Source organism: Arvicola amphibius, chromosome 3 (assembly GCF_903992535.2).
Source record: "Arvicola amphibius chromosome 3, mArvAmp1.2, whole genome shotgun sequence".
NCBI classification, from domain to species: Eukaryota; Metazoa; Chordata; class Mammalia; order Rodentia; family Cricetidae; genus Arvicola; species Arvicola amphibius.
Window position 1 is genome coordinate 6,176,186 of NC_052049.1, and position 24,138 is coordinate 6,200,323.

Genomic DNA, 24,138 nt, shown 5'->3' on the forward strand with positions numbered 1-24,138 from the left:
CACACATAATGCTAGAGGACCAAGGAACTGGAGCCAGAGACCAACTAGGCCTTAGGGTTCAAGCTTCTGTAGCAAGATAGAATCTGCGTTATCCTTTGCTTCTGCTCTAAGACGGTAATTACTGCTGCTTACACACTCTCTCTTTAATTCAGATGGATCCCTTGTATACAGAATGCAAGCTCTATGGCCTGGTGGGCTAATCTTATCTTTAAAAGTTCAAGGAGTATCACATAAAACAAACACACACAGAGAGACACATGCATACACAGACACACACACACACACACACACACACACACGAGCGATTCAGAAAGTATTAGGTTTTGTATTTGCAACCTAATCACTTATTTAGTAAGTTTGATAACTTGTATTCATATATACGTCATAGAAACACATCCAGTCAAAAACCAAACCACTTCAGCTCAGGAATCAGTTAACCAAAGCCTACAGGCCACATGCCCTCTGCTGAGTTTGCCTTAAACACAACTTTTCAGTCCAGCACCCCAGGGACCACTCATCAGTCCATCCCGGCCACCACGTATGGCTCAGCAGCAACTCCTCTTAAGCTTCCGGAGGATGCCTCAGCATTCAGATCATAGGACACAGTTCTTTCCAGGAGTAGCTATAGAGCCATCTCCTTACCTGTCTCCCTCTTCTCTGAATTCTAGGGCTGATCTCATGAAGTTGGCCCCCATCTCTCTGCTCACCCCTCTGGAGTTCTGCAGAGGTGCTGGCTTCCTCTCTTGCTTCACGTAAAGAACAGCTGTGGGTTCTTTAATGACTCAGTTTCTCAGGAAGCCCCCTGGATCATCAGATACCCTGTCTGTCCTGTAGCACTGGCCCATGGCCCTCTATGCTTTGGCATCTTTCTGTGGGACACTGCGTCTAAGGGCTGATGTTCTTTTCTAGTCTTGGCTGGTGGTATAGGTCATCAACTTCCTGAATCCTAAAGCAGCTCATATATTTTACCTGGCCATTCATTGTTAAGCTTGGCTCAGTCCATTGCCTTAGTGACACCAGGGTGAAGACAATTTCTTGTCATTCCTTGCTACAGAAAATTTGCACTTGGAATATTTTTCTTCCTTTTGCAAAGAAAGTTTCTTGAGCCACGGATCTAGTCAGTGCACACTCTTAAAATGGCTTTAACAGTGTGTGTCCTCCCACTAAGCTGTCCAAGCTTTTATTGGCTGAGAGCTGAAGAGCTGTAACTATCTTAGGAAGTGCAAGACTTCCAGAGGCGGGAGGGGATAAGAGCCCGACTCCTAGATACGGCTGTGAAAGCCTGAGTCGCATGGTCATCTCTGCTTCCTGACATGATAAAATGGGAACTCGCCCAGTCCAACGCCTGAGTCTGGCAACCACCTGACTGCCTGGTTACCATTTTGCATTGGGATCTAACCAAGGTAGGCATTTAGTCACTGCCTTTCCTGCCAGTAACATTCTGTGCTATGCCATCGGGGACTTTTCCTTCTTCAGAGGTTATGCAGGGACACTGGCAATGCACATCAAGTGCCCAGGAGGTGGCACTCATGAGGTATTGTCAAACACTGACCTACAGCAGGGATGTTAGATCCCAGGTACCTCAAAACAAAAACAGCAAATGTTATGAAATATATAAATATAATGTGCTCATCCATTGCTTTAAAAAGGATATTTAAAGAGATAACACCAACTCCAAGACTCTGGGTTTGGCTCCATCATCTGCATAATTATCTATGCTATTTATTAAGTGGCAGCATCTAAACAAGCTAATAATAAAACAAAATTTTTAACTCACATTTGTGATAAAATTTGACTAAATTAAAAGTTTTTTTTTTTAAAATAATTTCTAAAGAAATGCCCATGTACCATGCTGTTTTTTTGAGCTACAATGAAGACAAGCCATCAGCAGTGCTGACAGCCTCCCCAAGGATGCAGGATCACCCCAAGAGAGAGAAGATACTCAGCATGGAGTGCTTTGGGAAGGGTCCATACTGGGTCCATCTGGCACAAGGCAAGCACAAAAATGAGGAAGTTGTTAAGATGACGTCGTGACTAACATTCCATGCTCCTCGTCCTGTACAGTCTGACTTGATTCCAGCAGCCCCACATGAGAGATGACCCTAACTGTGGTGACTTCTCTGTACCAAGGGGAAACCTTCAATATGGAATGCACTGGGGACATACAGGTTGCCCTGATCTCAGTGTGGCTTTAAGCAGGGCATTGACATCTAGCCTTCCGCACCCTCATCTGAACAATGAGAATGGAGTGGTACCTTACTTTCAGAGTTGGCTCAACAGTCAAGGACAATGGGATAGAACTGCAGACACCGCTGCGAAACTGTACAAATTGTCTTTGGAAAACAGGCAACCAACAAAAGGAAGCATATAAAGATCCTCTGATACATTTTTCCTCTTCAAAAGTGTCATGTTTATATAAGCTTCTTTTCCCTTTATAAATATTGAGAAATTTCACTTTTGAAATTGATTTCCTAAAACCAAATTATTGATATTTTACTATAGAATGGCATTTGGCCAGAAATTATCACATAACCCCATTATTAGTCCATTCCAAATCAGTGTGCTTCATTAAGCATATTTCTGGAAAATTAAAATCGTTTCTCTAAAAAGATTCCATTTTTTCCTATAATTCATTTTAAAATTCCAAGCATGTAGTGTTTACAAAATAGAGTCTCCTTGTGAGTTTTAACTGGGGAGCCTCTCTCATCCCTCCATATGAAGAGAACACTGAGAGACGTGCGTCAGAAGACACACAGAGGGATGCTTGGTTCACGGTCATCAGAGTTCCCTTCTCAGATGGAATACTAAGAGCCAAACACAAGCCTACCGACTGCGGCACACAGAAGCCCAGTGTGACTGCTCACAATGGAGCTGTGATCTCTGGCTGTTTCACCCTGAGCAAGTGAAAAATAAACAGAGGGGGGGATTCAGCTTTGAGAGAGACATGAGCACCTCCTCTCCTGTGGGGGCCCATGAAGATAAACCCATGGCCTTATTCTCCCAGAAGGAAGCAATAACCGTTCACGCCTAGCATCTGCACCTGGTGGTTCCAGCCTCCGTGGATTCAAGATGGGGTTGACGGACCATGGCATGAAAGACAGTGGGCATCGTACCTCTCCTGGTAGCAATAGGACTGTCTTAGTTAGGGTTTTGTATTTCTGTAAAGGGACACCATGACCATAGCAACTCTTATAAAGAAAACAGTTAATTGACGTGGCTTGCTTATAGTTTCAGAGGTTCAGTCCATCATCATCTCGGCAGGAAACATGGTGGCGTGCAGGCAGATGTAGCCGAGTGTCCTACATGTGGCAGGCAACAGGAAGCCAACTGAGACATTGGGTGGTAACCTGAGCATAGGAAACCTCAAAGCCCACAATGACATACTTCCTCCAACAAGGCCATACCCAATCCAGAAAAGCCATACCTAGTAATTATGCCACTCCCCATGAGATTATGGGGACAATTACATTCACACTGCCACACTGACCCATGATTTAGCTTATTGAGCTGAAGCGACCTAGACTCATTGAAGGAAAGCTTAATGAAAGCAATGGATTCGCCATGCTTTGCGACAGCACTCCGTATTTAGTGCCAGAAACATCTCACATGGCACAGGACCATGCTGTCCTGCCTGTTTTTCTGTCCTGATCCCAATAAATCCCCAGGAGAACTTGGCTCTAATAAGGCAAAATTTGGAAAACTGGGATCCTTCCAGCCATACTTGGCTAGGATGTTGCTCTGGGCTGTCCCCCAACCATCCCTGTTATCCAGCGAATGATCAGCACCCAGAGAGCAGTGACATCTATCTCAGACTAGACTCACAGAAATATACACAGGAACGAGTTTCACAGCCATTGGTTGAAGTTAGAAAGCAGGCATACACAAAAGAGGGTTGCTAATAAATGTCACTATCCAATAACAAGGCTCCCAACTTCTCAGTAAGAGTACCCCGCTCATATTCTGTAACTCTTTCTGATACCAAGGAATGTCTTACGGATTTAATTTTATAGAATAACTTGACAATAGCTATATATAAAAAGAAAAAAATACAACCCTTCCTTCCTTCCATATATGAGTATGCAAAGACCTTGTGATTTCACCATGCATATATCATTCCATTTGATTCTATAGAAAATCACATGTATTTGGCAAGGCAGCGAGACTGAAGTACTTTGGGAGTCATGGTGAAAATTATCTACAACAGGTGTCCTATGAACTTCCTGCCTCCGGCTCCCTGGATAGAAACAGACTGACCTGCACATGGGGAGTCTCAGAAGTAAGTACAGTAAAAATGTCACCTTGGCTTAGATTTTCAGACATGCCTTGCTTAGGGGGCTGGATATGAACAAGGCTGCCAAGCCCTCCAGAGCAGAACCGTGTCAGAAGCCAGAATGCATTTCCAGTTTCCACCACGGCAAACACAGTTCACGGAGTTGGCAACCCCTCCCATTTCCTAAGCACCTGGGCCTACATGTCTCCAAACTAAACTTCAGAGTTCACTGTGGTCAACAATGTGCTGCATGAATAGTGAAAACCCAGAGATAGAAACTGGGTTCAACCGAAAACCAGAAAAGTAAGGTAGCCAAGTCACCAGAGAAGTCTTACCTCTATCAAGGCTGGGCGGCTGCAAACTAACCAGACTAAGTCTCTCTCTCCTCCCATTTTATATTCCCTCTAGTGCTGGGATTAAAGGTGTGTGACTCTCTAGGACTGGGATTAAAGGCCTGTACCACCACTGCCCAGCATAAATAATTTATTTTTACACTTATGACTGCTCACAATTATTACCCACATGGTTCCTCCAATGACAACCAGGGTATAGTGGTATCATAGCAACCTGCATCCTGGAACATGAGACGTATGAGGTTTAGTGGTATCATAGTAACCCTGTATCCTGGAACATGAGACGTATGAGGTTTAGTGGCATCATAGTAACCCTGCATCCTGGAACATAAGACGTATATAGATGTAAGTTCCTACACACTTCTGACTGCAGGAGATTTCATGGATTCTTGGCACAGGGGCCCTTAGCCTGGGAATTCCTTACCTGTGTGTTTGGTGGAAGTGGCACCTCTTCAGTGGGATCTTGGCTACATGTTCCTGTAGTCCCACAAATAGGACGCTCTGGCTGTGGAGGATTTGCAGGCTCCTGATGGGCTCCCTCCTCCTCTCTGGGAAAAGCTCAATTTCTTCCAGCAAACAGCTGCCTGAGGTCTGACTCAGGGGAGCCCGTACTTTCTTGATGGTGCCATAATCTGCAAAGACAAGACAGCAAGGAAATAAAGCTCACGGAGAGCACAGCTATCCTTAGAGAAGCAAAGTATGCACAAAGCGCACAGCCATGATCGCAAGCCCATGGTGGCATCATCTGGGCATCTCTCAACAATGCAGAGGCCTCTACAGTGGGCCACTCTAGACAAAGGGTTCAGGCAGTAATTCTCCAGTTCAGACACTGATGAGAGTGGCTGATCTACCCCTTGTCTCTTCAGTGGCAAGCCCAGGAACTAGGGCCATGCTACCCCTCATCGCCCATCAAAACAGTTGCAGAATGCCAGGGGAGAAAAATCCCAAAGGGACAATCTGGGGTCCCTCATGTCAGTGAACTGACAGCTGCCCAGGCACAAAGAGACTCGTGACTTGGAACGCGAATACAGGTCATTTTTGAGCGTTTGAACTTGACTCATGTCTGAACTGAGCCAAATCTCCTGGGCCCCAGGTTCCCGTGGCGAGGGTCCTCCACAGCACACAGACTTTGCAGATAGATGTTAGGGATGCAGAACAGGCTCGGTGTTTCTCCATCTTGCTAATGCTGTGAATCTTGAATACCATTCCTCATACTGCACTGACCCCAATCATAAAATAATTTTCCTTGTTACTTCATAATCGTAATTTGCTAATGTTATGATTCTTATTGTAAATATCTGATATGCGGGATATCTGGTATGTGATCCCTGTGAAAGGGTCATTTGACCCCCCAGTGGGGTTGATCCACAGGTTAAGAACTGCTGTTTTAGCTCACTCAGCAGGGGTTTAACGGGGATGGATAACCCTTGTGGCAGGGAGATGAATGGGAGCTTGAAGGCCACTTTCATTGTCTTGCAAGATCCTGATGTCTTAAAGCATATGTCTAATAACTATCACCTATATCTGTAGTCATCTCAAATGCAAAACCTGAATAAATTCACCATGATTTCATGTCTCAAATCATAGTGATTCTTATTCTACAAACACAGAATAAGCTTTAGAAGTTATTTTTAAAGTAGAAATAAAACCAGAAAGATTTGTCTGGAAGGAGCTTCAAACGAACAAGTCAAAAAGACATAATAGAAAATACTTTACTCTTTGTATCTTCACGGAAGTTCTTAGATAATAAGACTATTTACATTTAAAGAGAAAACTCATGTACACACATATACTAGCTTGACTTTAGTTAAAATGTAAATCTGAAATATCTTCATTGAACATTTTCTCAATGAACTGGTGTTACGTTCATGTGTACGGTGTTAGTAACAACAACGATTTTACTTTGAGCTAGCTGGTTAAATACATTAGTTTTGAAAAAATCCAGCATATGTGGAAGACAGAAAGGAATATGTCTGTGTGCAGTAGAAAATGGGCAACAGTGACCATTCAGAAAATCCATGACTCACAAACATAAATATGAAAGAACATGTTGATAGAGCTTTTATTCTATAATAAAACTTTCTGGCTCGGTGACCAGAGTTTGTGTTCTTGTGAAAAATTCAGCCAGCCTTGGTGATTGCACTTCACCCTGCCCAGGGCGATAGAAAGCATCAATAAACACAGCATGGAGACCCAGGCAGGGCACAATGGGAGCTTCAGGGACAAGGGGTGACTTGCATTCAGATATCTCAGTCACAAATCTCAGAGACTCCCAAAAGACACTGGCAGATGGAGCTGTCAGCTTCCCGGGGAGCAACAGAGCATCCTATTCTGCAGTGGGATCTAAGAGCAACGGTGTGGGGTGGGGGGTGTAAGCTCAAGTCAGTACTCTGCTGTGGGGTATCACAGCGCCACGGGATGCCAGCTCAAGTCAGGAGTCGGGAAGAAGTCAGTGGCTACCCCTGGTAAGTGCTCAATAGTAAGAAATCACTGGGGTAAAGCAGAACCTTCTAACCAATGTCTGAGGCAGTGAGGGACAGGGCAGATGAGAGTCCATCATGAAATTGGCAGGGAATGCATTGTGAATGTGACGCCCGAGCACCGTGTGTAATATGGATGGGTAAACTAGAACACACTCAGCAGTTAAGCCAAGACCCCTTTCTATTGATATTTATTTTGTTTATGAATTAACACTGTGAGAAACCTGCCAACGTTAATAACAGCACTGAGTCAACTTCATTGGTACTTAAAATTCTTACAAAATTGTATAAAGTGCCAAACTTTAATAGGACTTTCATAATTTGATTCCAATAAGCCACCAATGATGAAAAACATTCAGCGCATGCCTTTTGTTTTTTTTCCATACCTTGTACCCAGGGTTCCAGCCAATCGGATCTTAGCATCTGAGCGAAAGATGGTAGGCAAACAGATAAATGTTGGTCTAGGATCCAGAGTTCTGCTGTCTCTCCTTATGAGCATCCAGTGACATGATGAGTCACTTGTGAAACTATCATTCCATTGGTGTCAGGATTATTATAGGATGGTCCCGAGACACACAATGAAGCTCAATTCCATATCCTTGCAGCCTTTTCCTAGCTCGACTGAGCCCCATCCTTGCTTTTGGCTCCCCATGCCCTGCCATCGCCTTACCCTCTTCTCGTGACCTTGAAGATGGCAGCACAACAGGGAAGAAGCCATGCCAGTTCCCTGTGCTTACCTTAACTTAAATTTTATTTCTGCCTCTTATGTGTCCACTTCTCTCCATTTTCTACACAGCATTATATAGACCGTATTTCATCTTTTAAAAAACCCGTGTATGATTTGCTCACGTTTTCTGATGTTTACACGATTTTGTTTGCACATTTCTCTTTACTACGTAGTCATGTTTACCCCGTTCTTTGCTTACCCACTTTACGACACTCCTCTCCAGTCCACTTTACGACACTCCTCTCCAGTCCACTTTACGACACTCCTCTCCAGTCCACTTTACGACATTCCTCTCCAGTCCTTTCACGTCCAAATCTTTTATCTGTGTTGTTTTCTCTCCACTAATGTTGTCCCTTATTTCAATCAATTACAGATTTTGTTTTCTCTTTAAATAATATTTTATTAATTCTTTGAACATTTCATACAATGTTTGATCATATTCACATGTTCTTCTCCAACTACCCCCAGATCCACCCTCTTTAGCCTCCTGTACCTACCCACCCAAATATGAGTGATGATCTTTTATTTTTAAACACACTGAATACGACTGAATACGAGTTGTGTTGCCCACCTTCTCTTGGCAGTGGGGTATGGAGTATAGCTGATATGGAACCAGGGTCCACATCCTTGAAGATAATTGACTCTCTCCTAACAGTTATTGAATGACAATAGCCCTTCAGCTAGTGGTGGGATTTCCTGCCATCTCTCCCCTGCACAACCTCCATACTAGGATTTTGTTTGACTTGAGCTTACACAGGTCTTGGGTGCACTGTCCCAACTGCTGGCCATCCCTGGATGCAATACTCTGTTGTGCTGGAAAACACTATTTCCTCTGACTTACTTCTGCCTCTTTGGATCTAACATATTGTATACTTACTATTCATACAGTTTTCGGTCCTATGTTCAGTCATGATACAGTAGTTAGCTTTAACCAACATCTTAAACCAACCAACCACTCAACAGACAAACACAGCCACAACTTTGAAGAGCACTGGGCTATGATCAAGAGAACAAATGTAAAAATTTTTGGTGAAGACATAGAATACTTAGTTACTGAAATTAATGCAGAAACATTTTGAGCACATGGAAATATAAGTATATATAATATTTCAACATATTATATATAATACATAAATATATGTTATGCAGACAAAATTTTGAACCGAAAATAGATGTGGTAAGATCTACATGACACATTGTAACTGAAGGTTGCTCTCCCGCCCTCCAGTTCCCACATAATTACTTAATATTAATCACAAACTGTTTGGCATATTTTATCAGGCTTATTATTAACTAGCTCTTGCAAGTCAAATTAACCCATTTTAATTAGTTTATATTTTTACCACAAGTCTTGTGGCTTGTTACCTCACATGTTGCTTTTCTAGAAGTTGATGGCATCTCCCTTGATTCCTCATTCTTTCTCCCTCTATTCAATTTGGCTTTCATGCCTAGCTATATTCTGCCCTGCCATAGGCCAAAGCAGCTTCTTTATTAACCAATGGTAATAAAACCTATTCACAGCATACAGAGGGACGTCCCACATCAACATGTCATAGTTAAAATTGAAAGACTACAGGGCAAAGAACGAGTATTAAGAATTGCAAGAGAAATCCCCTAAATTTATGAGGACTAACCATCAGGATAACAGCAGACCTCTTAGCATAAGCCCTGAGTACCAGCAAAGTTTGGAAGAATAAAGTCCTGGTTCTGAAAGAAAATGAAGAACTATTATCTCCAACTACACTATCAGCTGAAACCAATGAAGAAATAAAGGCATCTCAAGAAAAGCACAAACTGAAGCAATTTGTAATCAACCTGGCACTGCAGAAGAAATTTTTAAAAATTCAGAGGAGGAAGAAAGTCTTAATCTTTGGGCACAGGAAGAAGTACATTTTTTAGGAATAATAAAAAATAAATCAAATATAAACCAAATCAGCAAATTGGGAAACTGTTTATATTACAAGAATGGAGAAGAAGGAAAACAAGATATTTGCATCAACCAAAGGAGAAAAAACAATGAAATCTCAAGAATCAGTTAACTTTCTTTCAGTAATAACCCAGAATGTAAATGATCTTAGCTACTGAATTAAAATACACAGCCCAACTGACTGGATAAAAACACCTTCTAATTGTTTTTGCCTGTGGCTCACACTCTGCTCTTATACGTCACCATACAGCTCAATGTAGGTATCAACAAATGTGTGTACGCAAGTATACACACACACACACACAAATCAAACACGTAGGCTTTCAGAGAGTATTTTTTTCTCCAGCTCTCTACTCTACAGCATTCTTTCTTAGTAAATGCTCTCTCTTTTTGTTTATAAAGAGTCATCAAACATAGTGAATTGGAGGCCTTTCTAGCAGGACTCGCCATGTCACACTGTAGAATTTGATTGCAACTTTGATTCTGACCACACAGCATGAGCACTTTAAATTATCCATGCACACATGCCATTAAAAAAAAAACAACAGATGCTGTGTGAAAGCCTTTGCTAGGGTGAGACGACTGTACGCCATGAGTGGCAGTGTTTTTATTGGACTTATAGAAATCGTGGTCTAGTCCTAGCGAATAAAAAGTTCTTCTAGCATCCTGCTATATTCCATAACATGAAATGATCAAATCAGTGTACCTGTGCATTGTATTGGAATGTTTGATTGTAAAAATTGCTGTTTAAGTTTGCTGATGAGTTCTATTAATAACTGCTAAATCAGTTTTGGTTTTGGATTCCAACAGACTTTCCAGGCATTCCTGAAATGACTGGAAGTAAGCAGATCTCTGCCATTTTGTACTATGTATTTATGCAAAACAGCATTCTGTTTTCCATTTCTTGAAAGACCAAATATCAACCAAGTTCAAATTGTTTATTAAAGATTAAACTAACACATTCACTGGTCTGCAGTCTTGGTATTTTATTTAATAAATGATAAGGGTACAGGTATATTTAGAAATCCAGAATTTGTTTTACAACAAATTTCTTTAGGCTTTGTTGTCAGTGCATATTTAATGTGTACGTCAATTTCTTATGTATATATACCTTGAGTCACTAGGAGATTTATCAAGTGAAATAGAGTCGCAAGAGGAATTAGTTTAAGAAGAACTAGTCTACAAGAAACACACTTTCCTGGCAAAGACATGCAAACTCAACAGCAAAGGTTGTAAGTTAATATACCAATAAGGTTGAAGAAAAAATAAGTAGAAGTATCTGCTGTCACATCTGATAAAGAAGTCAAGACAAAATCAGTCAGAAGACATACAGGTCAGATTATATTGATAAGGGAACCACTCACAATAACACTGCAGCCTACTCAGGCAGACACAGCGGCGTATCCATTCTTATGCTTGAAAAACAAGGCAGGTAGGTAAACACATTTAAATAATTATATATGAGATGAACATTTCAAAGAGCAAGGGAAGAGGGCGACAGCCTGAAGGTAGAAAGGAATACTATCATGTGTCCCTAGACCACCCCTCCAGAAACTGAATGGCTTCCATGACATGCCCGTTAGTGACAACAGTGGAATTCTTCTTGGCTGAGATCAATACACTGTAGAAACAACCCCCAACAGTGGCTTTTGGTAATGATCAATGACAGCATGGAAGACCAGGCATAAATCTGAGGGTGCAGAGGAAATGAACCTTTCAGGGGAACTGTCATTATAACAACAAAGAGTAATTTTCTTGTCAACCATCTTCGCCATTAGGAAAAAGAATGAAGGGGAAGACAAAGTAAAAAGGAAATGGTTTAAAAAGGTAAAGTTTGCAGTGTCATAAGAAAGAGAGCGAGTTTAATTTCAACTTGACTACTGGGGAAAGAAATAGTCCAAAATCTTCGCAAACAATCCTAGACATGAGAAATGGTCCTGAAACTCCAAGCCTTGCTTTCCCAGCCTCCTCCTCAGGAAAACAGATTCCTGTCCTAGGACAAACATGTGGCTGACCAAGCTATGGGAAGAGTAACTGGAAACAAGGTTGAGCGTTTTCACTAAGAAGATAAATTGGAATAGAACGAAAGTATATTCTAGGAATAGTTTGATGATCAAGATACGAGAGCATAGTCCTTCATGGGAATGGAGAGATGGACGTGGCTGAGAAGCAACAATGGCAGACCCCGCCAAGCCTTACCCATGTGAGGAGCCAGTGTTTAGAATCTTTTTTACAAAGACCAAGTGCTTGGTCTGGATTTGTCCAAAATATCTTTATTCTGAAAGCACAGGCAGAGAATCTCCAGTGGCTGGTGTGTCACTGAACGGCAGTTGAAAGAGCAGAACCTTTGGTAATTGGTGGCTACTCAAGACAGAACTGAGCTTTGGTTTCTGGGCCTGTGCTTGTCTTATGAAGCTCACTCTGGGAAGATCCAACACTCCTGTGCTGCCAAGCCCAGGGCAACTCCAGGGCAGTGTAGCCTGCATAGCCCATGTACAGATGAAGCAAGCAAAGCAACAAAAGCGCTTCAAAAAGGAAATAAACAACAGCAACAAAAATCCCAAACCAAAAAGAACTTCTACTGTTTCATTTTTAAAAAAATTAAAGACTTAAAGGCTTGTATAAACGCTAGAGTCTACAGTAAAACACAGCCTTTCTGTAACCATTTGCTCTGATGTATAAGGTGCAATATACAAAATTTCATTATTAGTGACTGAGATTTAATTGTTCCTTTGCCTTTGGGGGAAAACAGCAGATCTTTTCTAATTTTCAAGAGTTTCAACAAGACTCTATTTTTCACTTAGACAGCATTAGTCAATTTAAATATAATCAGTTGTAACCATCTCTCCCTGGTGAGCAGGTATGGCATTTAATAAGACAGGAACTGTTATGAACCCAATTGCATCCGCTCAAAACGCTGACACTAAAGTCTATGCTGCCTCAGGATGCAACTGTGTTTGGAGATACAGTGTTTTAAATGTATACATGTGGTCAGTGTAGGTCCTCATCTGATGTGACTGGTGTCCTTACAGGAACAATAGGCCAACACACACACACACACACACACACACACACACACACACATGGCAGACACAGAGTAGGACCATAGAGGATTCACAGAGAGAAAGAGAGAGACTAAGGTGTTTACAAGCCAAGGATACAGACAATGGGATGAAGGAATCCTGGAGACGTTTTACATTGCACCTCCAGCCCCCACAGTTGTCATCTCTCGAGCATTCATTCTGGTGATCTTAGCAGGTATATATATATGTGTGTGTGTGTGTGTGTGTGTGTGTGTGTGTATTATATAATATATATGTATATATATGTGTGTGTGTATATATACACACATACATATACCTTCATAAAGTAGAGTTGGTTCTCCAGATAATTTTTCCAGAGCAATTTAAAAACTACATTATTTTTTTCCTAAATTACTGTAATTCAAATTTCAATCCAAACAATTTGTAAAGTTTTCACAAGGAGATTGATATTCAAACCAGTGCTATATATCTACCAAACATGCACAAGGTAATCCCCATACAATAGAAACATAAATGAATGTTAGGTTAAATTGTTTTAATTTTGTATGATCACAGAATTAATATTGTAAGCAGCTTATTATTTTTAATCATTTTAATGTTACCACATATACAGAATATACATATATATATATACACAAAATACATGACTTGGATATATTGACACATACAAGAATATACATATACACACATACCTATGACATACAGAAGTTACAGAGGGTGATATAGGACAGGTATAATTTTGATAATGTGTGTGATTTAAAATATAATAATTTTCATAGGCGATGCCTTCGTTCAAACTTTTGTGTTGAGAGAGAAAGACAGGCAGACAGACAGACAGACGGTGTGTGTGTGTGTGTGTGTGTGTGTGCGCATGTGTGTGTGTGTGTGAGAGAGAGAGACAGACAGACAGACAGAAAGATGGTGTGTGTGTGTGTGTGTGTACAGGTCTGCAAGCTCATGGCACACATGCAGAGGAGGCTGTTAAGGGACTGGCTCTATTGCTCTCTGACTTAATTTCTTGAGCCAGCTATAGGGCTTCTCTTTGAATCTGGAGTTAGACTGGCAGCCACCAAGCTTGAGCACCTCTCTTGCGTCTGGTCACCCCACTAGGGTTTCAGGTATGTGTGACCACACCAGCTTCTCACCGGTTTCTGGAGATTTGAACACAGGTTTTTATTCTTGTGCAGTGAGTACTCTTATCTGGCTAAACCATCTCCGCAGTCCTAGATTGAATTTCCTAGGGCAGAGATTCTAGAGTCTAGGTTTGCAAGAATTTCAAAAGTAACATAAAAACATCTTTTGCAGAAAGAAAGCAAGATGAATGAGGGAGAGGAGAAAAGCAAGGAAAAGAGACATGGTCAACGCGCAACTTCTTCCACACTATGTGAAAACAATACTGTCTTTTGATATTCGGGCATGATCACATAATCTTCAACTTACTGCACCTCATACATGATGAAATAAAAGCTCAAGACATACATGAGAGCCATTGTACTTTATGTGAAGAAAGACAGCCTAATCTTAATACAGCTATGCACCCTGACCAATAAAAGATGACTCAGAAAGTCTTATTTATTTTCAGAATAGAAGTCAAATATACTTTCAATACGCAGGATAAACATGTCCCATCTGAAATGCGACAATGATTTTAGAAGACAGAGATGTTCAAGCCACAGATGCATGGCTTCACTCTGTAAGGAAAGGACAACGATCCTGCCAACAAATAAAGGCAAATTTCCCCGGGAAGACAGATAACGGTGGAGGGAGTATCGCCAAGTGCCAAGTCTGCTATCTGGGCTCCGTTCTTTATCACACCTCTGAAGTCTGTCGTATTTGAGGGGATGCTTTCTATTCCAGTTCCCATGCACTGAATACAGAGCAGATGGAATGGTACAGAGTCTTATACATTGGGCCCCTGTGATGGCCAGAGATTCACTGTGGACTCCAGGACCGCTCACCCAGGAAGCTAAGCGGCTTTATTTCTCATTGTAATCGAGGCTCGATCTGCTTCTGTGCCACTGTAATACAGAGGCATTTGTGTGTGTGTGTGTCTGTGTGTGGGTGCGCGCGCGCGCACGCGCGCATGTCTCATCGACCTGGTTCCTGCAAAGATAGAGAAAGCCTTTTGTATTTGCATTTGCTACCGTCCAAGCATTACCAGTGTGGTAATGATGAAATACCTTCTCCCACACACTGGGCAGCCTGTTGCTATAGCAACAGATCATTATATAAAGTTCATCAGTTTAGCTAGCTGCTATTCTGATGTGGCAGACAACTAATACATTACCGAAGTTCTTTCTCTTAACTTGAAATCTGAGCAAATGGATTAAATCGCTCTTGGCACTAGGAGCCAGCATTACATTTATACAGCAGAGGGGAATTCAGGGCAAAAAGAAATTATAATAGGTCTTGCTGGCCAGTATGTTCTTAAAAAACAGATTTTAATTAACTATTTTATCAGATTCAGCTTATTTTTTTCCCTCAAAAGAATGTGATCACTAGCCGAGATATTTCAGTCATGTATTACATGCAATATTCTTGAATTTCACAGAATTAGATTCCACCACAGTCTACAGACCCAGAAGTCACGGCACACAGCACACAACACATCTTGTCCATTGAATCCTTGCTGAGCTGTAGAACAGTGCCTAGCACACAATAGGTGCCAAGAAAGTACACACAGTTCATTAGGTGCAAAAGCACCAACTGCCCAGACTGGACGACTAGCTCTAACACTTGTTAGCTGTGTAACCTCTGGCTCTCTGCTGGTACCCAGGTCACAGTGTTGGGGCCGCTAAGTGAATTTGTAGAAGACACTGAGTCTCGTTCCTTCCTTGCTAAGCTTGGCCCGCAGGGGAGCATCGAGCCCAGCCAGCTTCCTAACTCCATTAGTACGCCATGTACAGAGGCAGAGGGAAATGATATTTCTTTTATAGCAACTTTGATTGCCTTGCAAAACAAAACTTCAATGGCCCTTTCAGGAGGCTGCATCATAAGCTGGCGCTCACAAGAAATTTACCACCGGAGTTTCCTGTGAATAAAAACCATATTACATTTAAAACAAGAGTGCAATTAATTGAGTCCCACAGGGATCCTTTCTGAAACGCTCATCTAACCTCACGGCTTAAATCTAACTCCAGCCATTCTGTGAAGGAAGCGATTCAGGTTTCTAAAAGGAAATTGCTTGCCTTGGATTTATTGTATCTGAATTACAAAACTACCACCCAGTTGGCAGCCCTTGTCTGACATGAACCAGGCAACACTGCTGTCTAAATTATCCCCCCTCCCTGGTGCTAAGATTCACAGTCTGTCTGCCCCCATCAGTTATTGATTATGATAATTAAGAAAATCCATGCTAAGCACTTCAGTACCTATGAAACATTAATTTAAAAGAAGAAGGTTAACTCTCCCCTCAACGGAATAGGAAAATTATTTTGTCATTTTTCTGAGTTGCTTCACTATGTCCATTATAAAACAATGCATGAATGCATGATGGGCCAAGCTGGTTGGAAGCCTGAGTCTGTGATCTCTTTTCAAGCATGGTTGTATGTACATCTTTATAGCTCTAAGACAAGCTGAGGTCTCTATTACTGTCCTAGAACGTTCCACCCAGGTTCAAAAAATGTGTACCTCACACTGAGACCTACCATGCTCAGCAAGAGCTCGAGATACAAAATGGAACTAAGGGTCTCCTCTTCCTCCCTAATATGTCTCAGCACCAGATATCAAGAATTTGAGTGTTAGGACAAAACACTCAGTGGGGTTTTCAGTTTCTCCTTCCTGCCCACAGTTACAGTGGATCAATCACCTCAGCTCAGCTTCCCAAACACGCAGATGCATGTATTGTTTATTCTGTATTTTCTCCTGAGAAGACTCTCCCTACTCTCTTGTCAGGGAGCTGGTATCTCCCATCTCTACTCCAAACTGCTTCTGGCCTGTAATCTGGACACCCATGCAACGTCATTCTTGGTTCAACACATGTAGTTTGTGAGATCGAACCATTGAACAAACATCTAGAATTTTTATATGTGTATTTTATATCAGCTTCCCTTGCCATCAAGTGATGTGCTTCATGCTCGTCCCTGATATTTTATCTGCTGAGCACAAAATCGGGTGCCAGGAGGGTTTTACTGAAAGAAGGAATCTTCAGGGTTTCATATTTCTGCCCCAGAAGACATTCCTTAAAGTCCACTTTAGAACTTCTTGTACCATTGTTATTGCTAATCCTGAATAACAGCAGAGAACCCCATAATTAACGTTCTGTCACTTGAAAAACTCAAGTAGATACACGGTCCATTGATGACTATGCACTTCTCTGGCTATGTTTTCCCCTGAAACACACCAGAAAGGCAAAGAGCTGATGTGTTTAAGGGACAGGGGTTTGGACAGGAAGTTGTAGTGAGAGCAGACTTCTAAGTGTAGCAGGCTGGTTCCCAAGGGTTATAATATCAGAATGCAATCTCAGCTATTCTTGAAGTGGAAATTCTCAGTGCAGCCCCAAAGACTGAGATGCAGGAGGGATGTAGTGTGGCAAAGACCAGTGTAACTAATGCCAACTCCAGGTGGACCTATGCAAAGAGTCTAAGAGTAGCCAGTGATTAAGGGCCATTGATTTCAGGCCACATCACTGTGGATGGCAACAGCAGAGTTGTACATAAAAGAACAGGTTTCTAGAAAAGGAACTTCTTGAATACCCTTGTGCCCTAACAGATGCACCATGGGAAGCATTGGGTTCAATTAGTGCTTTCTCCAAAGCACCTTCTGTGCATTAGCCATCATCACCACACTGATGATGGGGAAGAGGAGGGCACCAAGGTTAAGAGTATTCCTTCTCTTCCAGATATTGTATCTTGTAGGTCAAAATTCCCATGGAAACAGGAAAGACATATAGGCAGGGTATGAACATCTAGTTGTGGTGGCAGGAAGTGGACAGACAGCTTTTCATTCTAATGAGAAACTCTTCAGCAGACAGTGTGGCGTCTCAGAGTGTATATCACCCACCAGCTTGTGGGTTTGAACAGCTGGTCCCCAGCTGGTGGCACAGTTTTGGGAAGCTGTGATATCATTTGTGTATGAGACCTAGCTGGCAGACACCGGGTTCTACAGGTGGAACTTAAAGATGACAGACAAGCTTCAGTCCCAGACCAAATTCTCTCTCTGCTTCCTGGCTGCCACAAGGTTTCCCAAACCCACCGCACTGCAGCTCAAGCCTCACACAGATCTGAGAGATATTACTTCTTTTAGGTTTTTTTTGCAACACAAGGGCTACACCATTTCCCATTGTCCTCTAGCCCATAAAGGTAAGGGAATAAAGCTAAGTCAGCATATGCATTCAAGTCAGGCTCTCCATTTTTTCTATAGACTTCATTTCATATTAATTTCCTCCTTGTGAGGAGGTGCATTCACTAACATCAGAAGAATTATATTTAATGTGGATTTTTCCCATTCTTCAGAGATTTGTTGCAAATCTCTCAGCAACTCAGCTTGCAAACTCCTTCAAGTGAAGGGTTCAGTCTTCAGTTACTTGTAGATGAAGACTTACAACAGTAGTTAACAATTGGCTATTTGCCATTTCTCAAGACGCTAAAGATCACATGTCCTTACCATTCAACCCTAAAGGAAAAGAACATGATAATAATAAAGTTGATGGACATATTTATTAGTCTGATGGAGTAATTTCACAGTGTACCATGCATATACATGTCAAAGTATCAAGAGTTTTCTAGAGTGCTACAATGGACCTAAGGTCTTAACCAGGGTGTTAAGAAAGTGCTCTACCATGGACCCTGATGTCTAATACAATATATATAAAATCCTTAGACTGGGAGAAAGTTCACTCTGTAAATATGTTTGTCATACAAGCATGTAGATCTAAGTTGGATCCCCAAATCCCACCTTAAAAATTCAGGAAAGAAGATGTGGGTTCAGAAGCCCAGCACTGGGAGGTAGAGACGCATTGATCTCTGGTTCTTGCTGATCTGCAAACCTAGTCTAACTACCAAGTTTCAGGGCAATTGGCATCTCAAAAATGAAGTAGAGCCGGGCGGTGGTGGCGCACGCCTTTAATCCCAGCACTCGGGAGGCAAAGGCAGGCGGATCTCTGTGAGTTCGAGGCCAGCCTGGTCTACAAGAGCTAGTTCCAGGACAGGCTCTAAAAAAGCTGCAGAGAAACCCTGTCTCGAAAAACCAAAAAAAAAAAAAAAAAATGAAGTAGATACCACTCAAGAAAGGACACTGAAGTCCAAACTATGGCATCTGCATGCATATTCATGCACACATATACACAAACGCACACAGATAACTCCCATATAAACATGCACACATATATGTACCCTACATGAACACATATACAAAGCTTAGGTGCAAACTCTGATTAACACTAATGATAGTCTAGCTGTCCCACGCTCAGGAAAGGACAAGGCTGCTCTAAAACAAGGGACCCAGCTCCTCAAGCCCACCACTCAATACTGGTTCGCTACCTGACACTGCCCAGTTCATTTCTGACTCAGAGTGGCCAAGTCTTTGCATTATAAAAGAATCAACCAGTTCGTTTGTTTACTTGCTGGTATCTGGGCCATGCAATTGCTACAACAACAACTTTCAGAGCCTTTCTGTTGTTTGAACCCTCAGGTCGATGCCTCCTGATTTCTCGGAACCGAGAAAGGTATCACCTGGCAGAATCACTCTTCACTTGCTTGAGCTATATGTGGGAGGTGTGACCTGCGGTAAGTGTATTACACAGTGGTGTTTGGGTCAACAGTTTTTATTATCTAGTACTTCTCCAATAGTTTCTGAGGTTCAGATGAACAAATAGCCCCTAGTGTTACTGTGGCCTGCAGCTCAGCACAGTTCTGTGCCATTGCCTGGGGCCTCTGGGCCCATGTGTAATAGGCTATTCCATCCAGGAAATCACTGTGTCTACAGAAGACAAGTATATAATAAAGCATGCCTATTCTTCGCCAACTGTTTTCTTAGGACACTGCCAGCTTTGTATGATATTGGCATAGAGTACCCACACTCCCCTGTTCTCATCTTCAGACATGGATATAGTTTGGGGCTAAAAAGTTTTGAGGCAAGAAAAGGCTCCACATGGATAGGGGTTGGGGTCTCATTGTCATCTAAGAGCAACAGGACAAGGGAATGGAGAATGGAGAAGGAGGAAGAGAAAAACAAGAGAAACAACAGACAGCAACCCACACCTTAGAAAACCCAGCAGGGTAAAGGGCTCAGCTTGGGTGTGTCAGTCAAAGGAACACCTTTACCAAATGTGCTCAAGATTAGTGAACAGAAACCAGAGGCTTAATTAGCATAAACTCCGGGACACCTTGTGCACTTGCTAGAAATGGAATCAGGAGCCTGAAAAGGGGAATGGAGGTTCTCAGAGTTAGGAGATCCCTACTGCTCCCTAGAGGACAGGCATGGAATAAGCTTAAATACTCCAAATGCACAGAACAGCTCTAAACTGTAACCCCAGTTACTAAGAAGAGAAGCTGGAATATTCAGCCACTAACTATTATCCAGAGAACAGACACAATTTCCAGGGCCCCTCTGGCCACTGGTTTCAGGGGTGACTTCCAGTCTGGTTCACTAAATCTTCCCATGGCTGTAGGTTTCTTAGCATCTTTACTATGTGACAATTTAAACCAGTAGCACTTAGAAGGCAAGTACAATTCTTAACCAAATTTGCTGTTTTCTTTGCTGTTTTGGTTGTTGTGTAAGTAGCTTTGATCCAAATCAGTCATATCTGAACATTGTCAGTATCAAGGCAGAAGAAATGGGCCAGGAAATAAGATGTATAGGTCTACAGATGGGACAAAAGGATGTTCATTGTCCACAGGGTGAGCTATAGTTTACAGAACAACATTCAGTACCCAAGTGCAGAATTTTCCAAAGATCCATTGGACACAGAGCAGAAGTCAAATCCCAGTCTCTGAGACTGGGTAAGAAGTCAGAGTTGAACAAAGACAAGCATGAGTTAGTGCTGAGTCTGGGACCTACTGCACACTGAAGGCCAGGAAGGTTCAGGAAGCTGAAGAACTTAGCTGTGAAGATCACAGAGTCTCTGAAAGAAGCTGCCACAAGTTAAGTCTTTGATAAAGCCCAATGCAGCCAGCTCTTATCTCACACAGAGGAGGGTGAGCCCCACAGAGATGCCGTAAAGCGCTGACAATATTTAACCAACGAGATCCTGAAGCAGAGGGGCAATGTATACTTTATTTTCAAGGAACAGTAGCTCATTGTAAAGACTGGCCTTAAAAGACCCAGTTTGCCAAGGGCAAGTCCAGATCTCTGCTGCAGCTGAGACTATTTACTTCCATTTTCAGCCAGGGCTCAGATAAACTCAAGGTCAGAGCTATAAAGTTAATCAAACGATAATATCACAGAGGGTCCAAGTGAAGCCCTTGCTCTAGCAATTAACCTAGGAGATGGCTTCTAATGCTGTGAGAATTCCATGAGGATGTTCAAATTTCAGATAATGACCAGATCTTCATTATTGTCTTAAGTAGAGGGGAAAGTCACACGGAAACCCGTGTCTAGTTCTCCAATGCAAATACCCGTTTTCCACTGAGCTTAGATAGGAATCGTTTTTCATGGGCTTTTACTAACTACTGACAACTCTCAGCAATTGACGTTCACATGGTAATAAGGCCACTCACATACTTCCCCAGTTCTCGAGGTTTCTTTGCTTACTGGCAGCTCTGTCCCAACATGAAATATTCCTCTTCAAAGTATTACCTTTGCCGTTCTATTTTATCACAGCCACAGAAAAATGGCCAAGTGCTTCTTAACGCTGTTTTTCCCACTCATAGCCCCTTTGCCCGATAAATTTTGACTTTGTCTATAGGTTTCTAAAATATGTACCTGAATTAAACATTTGCTGGTAACAAATCATGAAGATTTTTGAAATGCAATCCATTGGTGTACATATCATTTCAGTAGTTATTAATTATGAAAGCAAAATTTGCATAAAATGAGTTAGATATGCTTGTCTATTTTTACATAAAGTACTACACTACAGCTGATTTTCTTTTTACTGCATCTTCATTCCCTCAGATATTTTGATTTTATAATTATCCATTTCTAGAACAACGCCTCTCATAAACGTGCAGCACAAAATGTAAGGTGTATGTTAGGGCCATTTTGGAAATTATATCTTAATGGTTTCTTATGAAACTCCAGTAAAGAACTCAAATAGCAGTTTTTCAAATAATCTATCACAATACAAGCCAAAGATATTCTGATATGGGCTGATGAAGGCCACTGGTAAGAAAGAATTAAAAGAATTTGTTTTCCATAATTAAACCATTAGGTCTCTATAAGATCAGTAAATTTCATATGTGTAGCATGATCACTGTGACTTCTAACACCTGATATTCTCGAATCCATGTGACAGTGTTTTGAGCACCATTCGAGGGTGTTCATGCATGAGGGGCAGCGTGTACAGCACAAAGGTCTCATGGTGTGTCTTTGGTACCTAGGCTGGAGTTAAGCTGTCCAATGTGACATGGTAAGAGCTGACAAAATGACTCAGACTCACAGCACATTTGATTTCAAATAAAAATTTTGATGGCATGTTCAGAAACCTTTTATCATCTCAGTATTTTTCATAACACCTACATTCAAATCTAGGGTGCTCCTTAGAGTTTAAGAAGCTAGACTCTAACAGTGAATCAGGAAACAGAGAGGGGATGCACCTCTAAGATACACCTCATTACCTGAAATACGCAAGGCTCACCTCTTCACTAAAGAGCCCAGTTCAGATTGAACAAAACTATGCAATCAGGGCGATAGAGGCTTGCTTCTCAGGGTTTGGGTCTGGGAGTCATTGCCATTCCAGCATCAAAAATGATAAAGAGACAGAAGCCGAGAAAAAAAAATGCTAGATTTTATTCACAGGAATAACAGTGCTAAAACTCTATTGGGCCAATAAACAGCCATGTAAAAACCAAAAACAATACCGAGCAGGTCCAGACGGGTCACATGTGTTCTTAGATATCATTCTTCTATAGAGGACAGTGGAGGATGTAATTATAAAAGCAGGAAGTAGGGTGTGGAAGAAGTATTTCAGTAGGAGAGGGAATAGCCTCAGGACTCCATCTTGCCCTAGCTCTGTCTCCTCCTTTTCTCTCTTTCTTGTGTGCTGCGAAGTAACGGGCAGTCTCTGACTCAACATGACATTCAGTGATGTTTTGCTTTAAAGATGTTCTCATCCAACTACGCCATGCATACTCTATCTGATCAGAGTCATAGCAAAGGGAAAACAAAGTACGAGGTAATTTTGAAGACGTATCAATATTTTGCATGGAAGAAACAGTCGCTATATGCTGGTTATCACAATGATATGGGCGTAACCATGGTGAATGGACCTCTTGCTGGGAGGCTTCTGCTACCTTTGGAAATCTATGTTCTCATGAATGGGAAGAATCCTTTCATCATTGTATTTTGTGGATTCGTCATTAAGTTAACAGTCACTGAGCCTTCTCTTTGAATTTCCCTGGATAAAACACCTGCTAACACTCTCAGTAGCATCCAGCCCTATGGTCTCCATCAGCTGTAGCTCCCGGAAGTTTCCACAAGAAAAGAGCTTACAATGCTCTTTCACGGAAGTAGAAATCTAGATCAGACACATAGGAAAAACACTGTGTGTGTGTGTGTGTGTGTGTGTGTGTGTAGGAAGCGGGTACACTATGTGAGCTGCATTAAAACTCCTCAGAGTTATAATATTATCTCACACAGAAACACAGCACGCTAACCACATGTGTTGCTAAGCCAGGGACGAATGTTTGGAAAAGTGGAAATGGCCTCCTTGCTACTGCTTAATTTCTATCAACTTGCAGAAAGACTAAAAGGGCTGCATGAAATTATCTACCGTGAAAGATCGATATGAAGAGATAAGGACTAACAATTTGTATTTTGATTTTTTGGTTGTTATTCAAAGACCAAAGTCTTTACTACTTGAGGCAGGCAATTCTCAATCAGTATTGATCATGCAAAATATGAAAGATGACGACCACCTGCCTTAGGCAGATCTAAAGCAAAGAGAGGCAGAGAAGGAGAAAGCAGACTACAAAAAGAAAATAGCAAAATCACCTTCTCCATAAAGATAGACAGCATCTACATCCCATTTCAAATAATACACTGAGAAAATTACTAATTCATAGCTAAATAACTTTGTATTATTCTGTTGTTAGGAGACCAGGCATACATTACCAAAATCATCCAGGAAATGTGTTTAAAAATCAAACATTAAAGTAAAAGAGTAAGGTCCCCATATTTAATCAAACAAGACAATTAGCTTTTTATATAGTATTTTAAGCGGTTTGGCTTCCATTACAC

The 24,138-nt window shown here is 41.6% G+C and overlaps 1 protein-coding gene across 1 annotated transcript in view; it reads right to left on the reverse strand.

Moving 5' to 3' along the window:
- Positions 1–24,138, reverse strand: part of Sema5a (semaphorin 5A) — a 332,682-nt gene that overhangs the window by 82,002 nt on the left and 226,542 nt on the right. Inside the window, exon 11 of the mRNA XM_038324344.1 lies at positions 5,048–5,255. Coding sequence (XP_038180272.1) covers positions 5,048–5,255 — 208 coding nt within the window. The remainder of the gene's footprint in view (positions 1–5,047; positions 5,256–24,138) is intronic.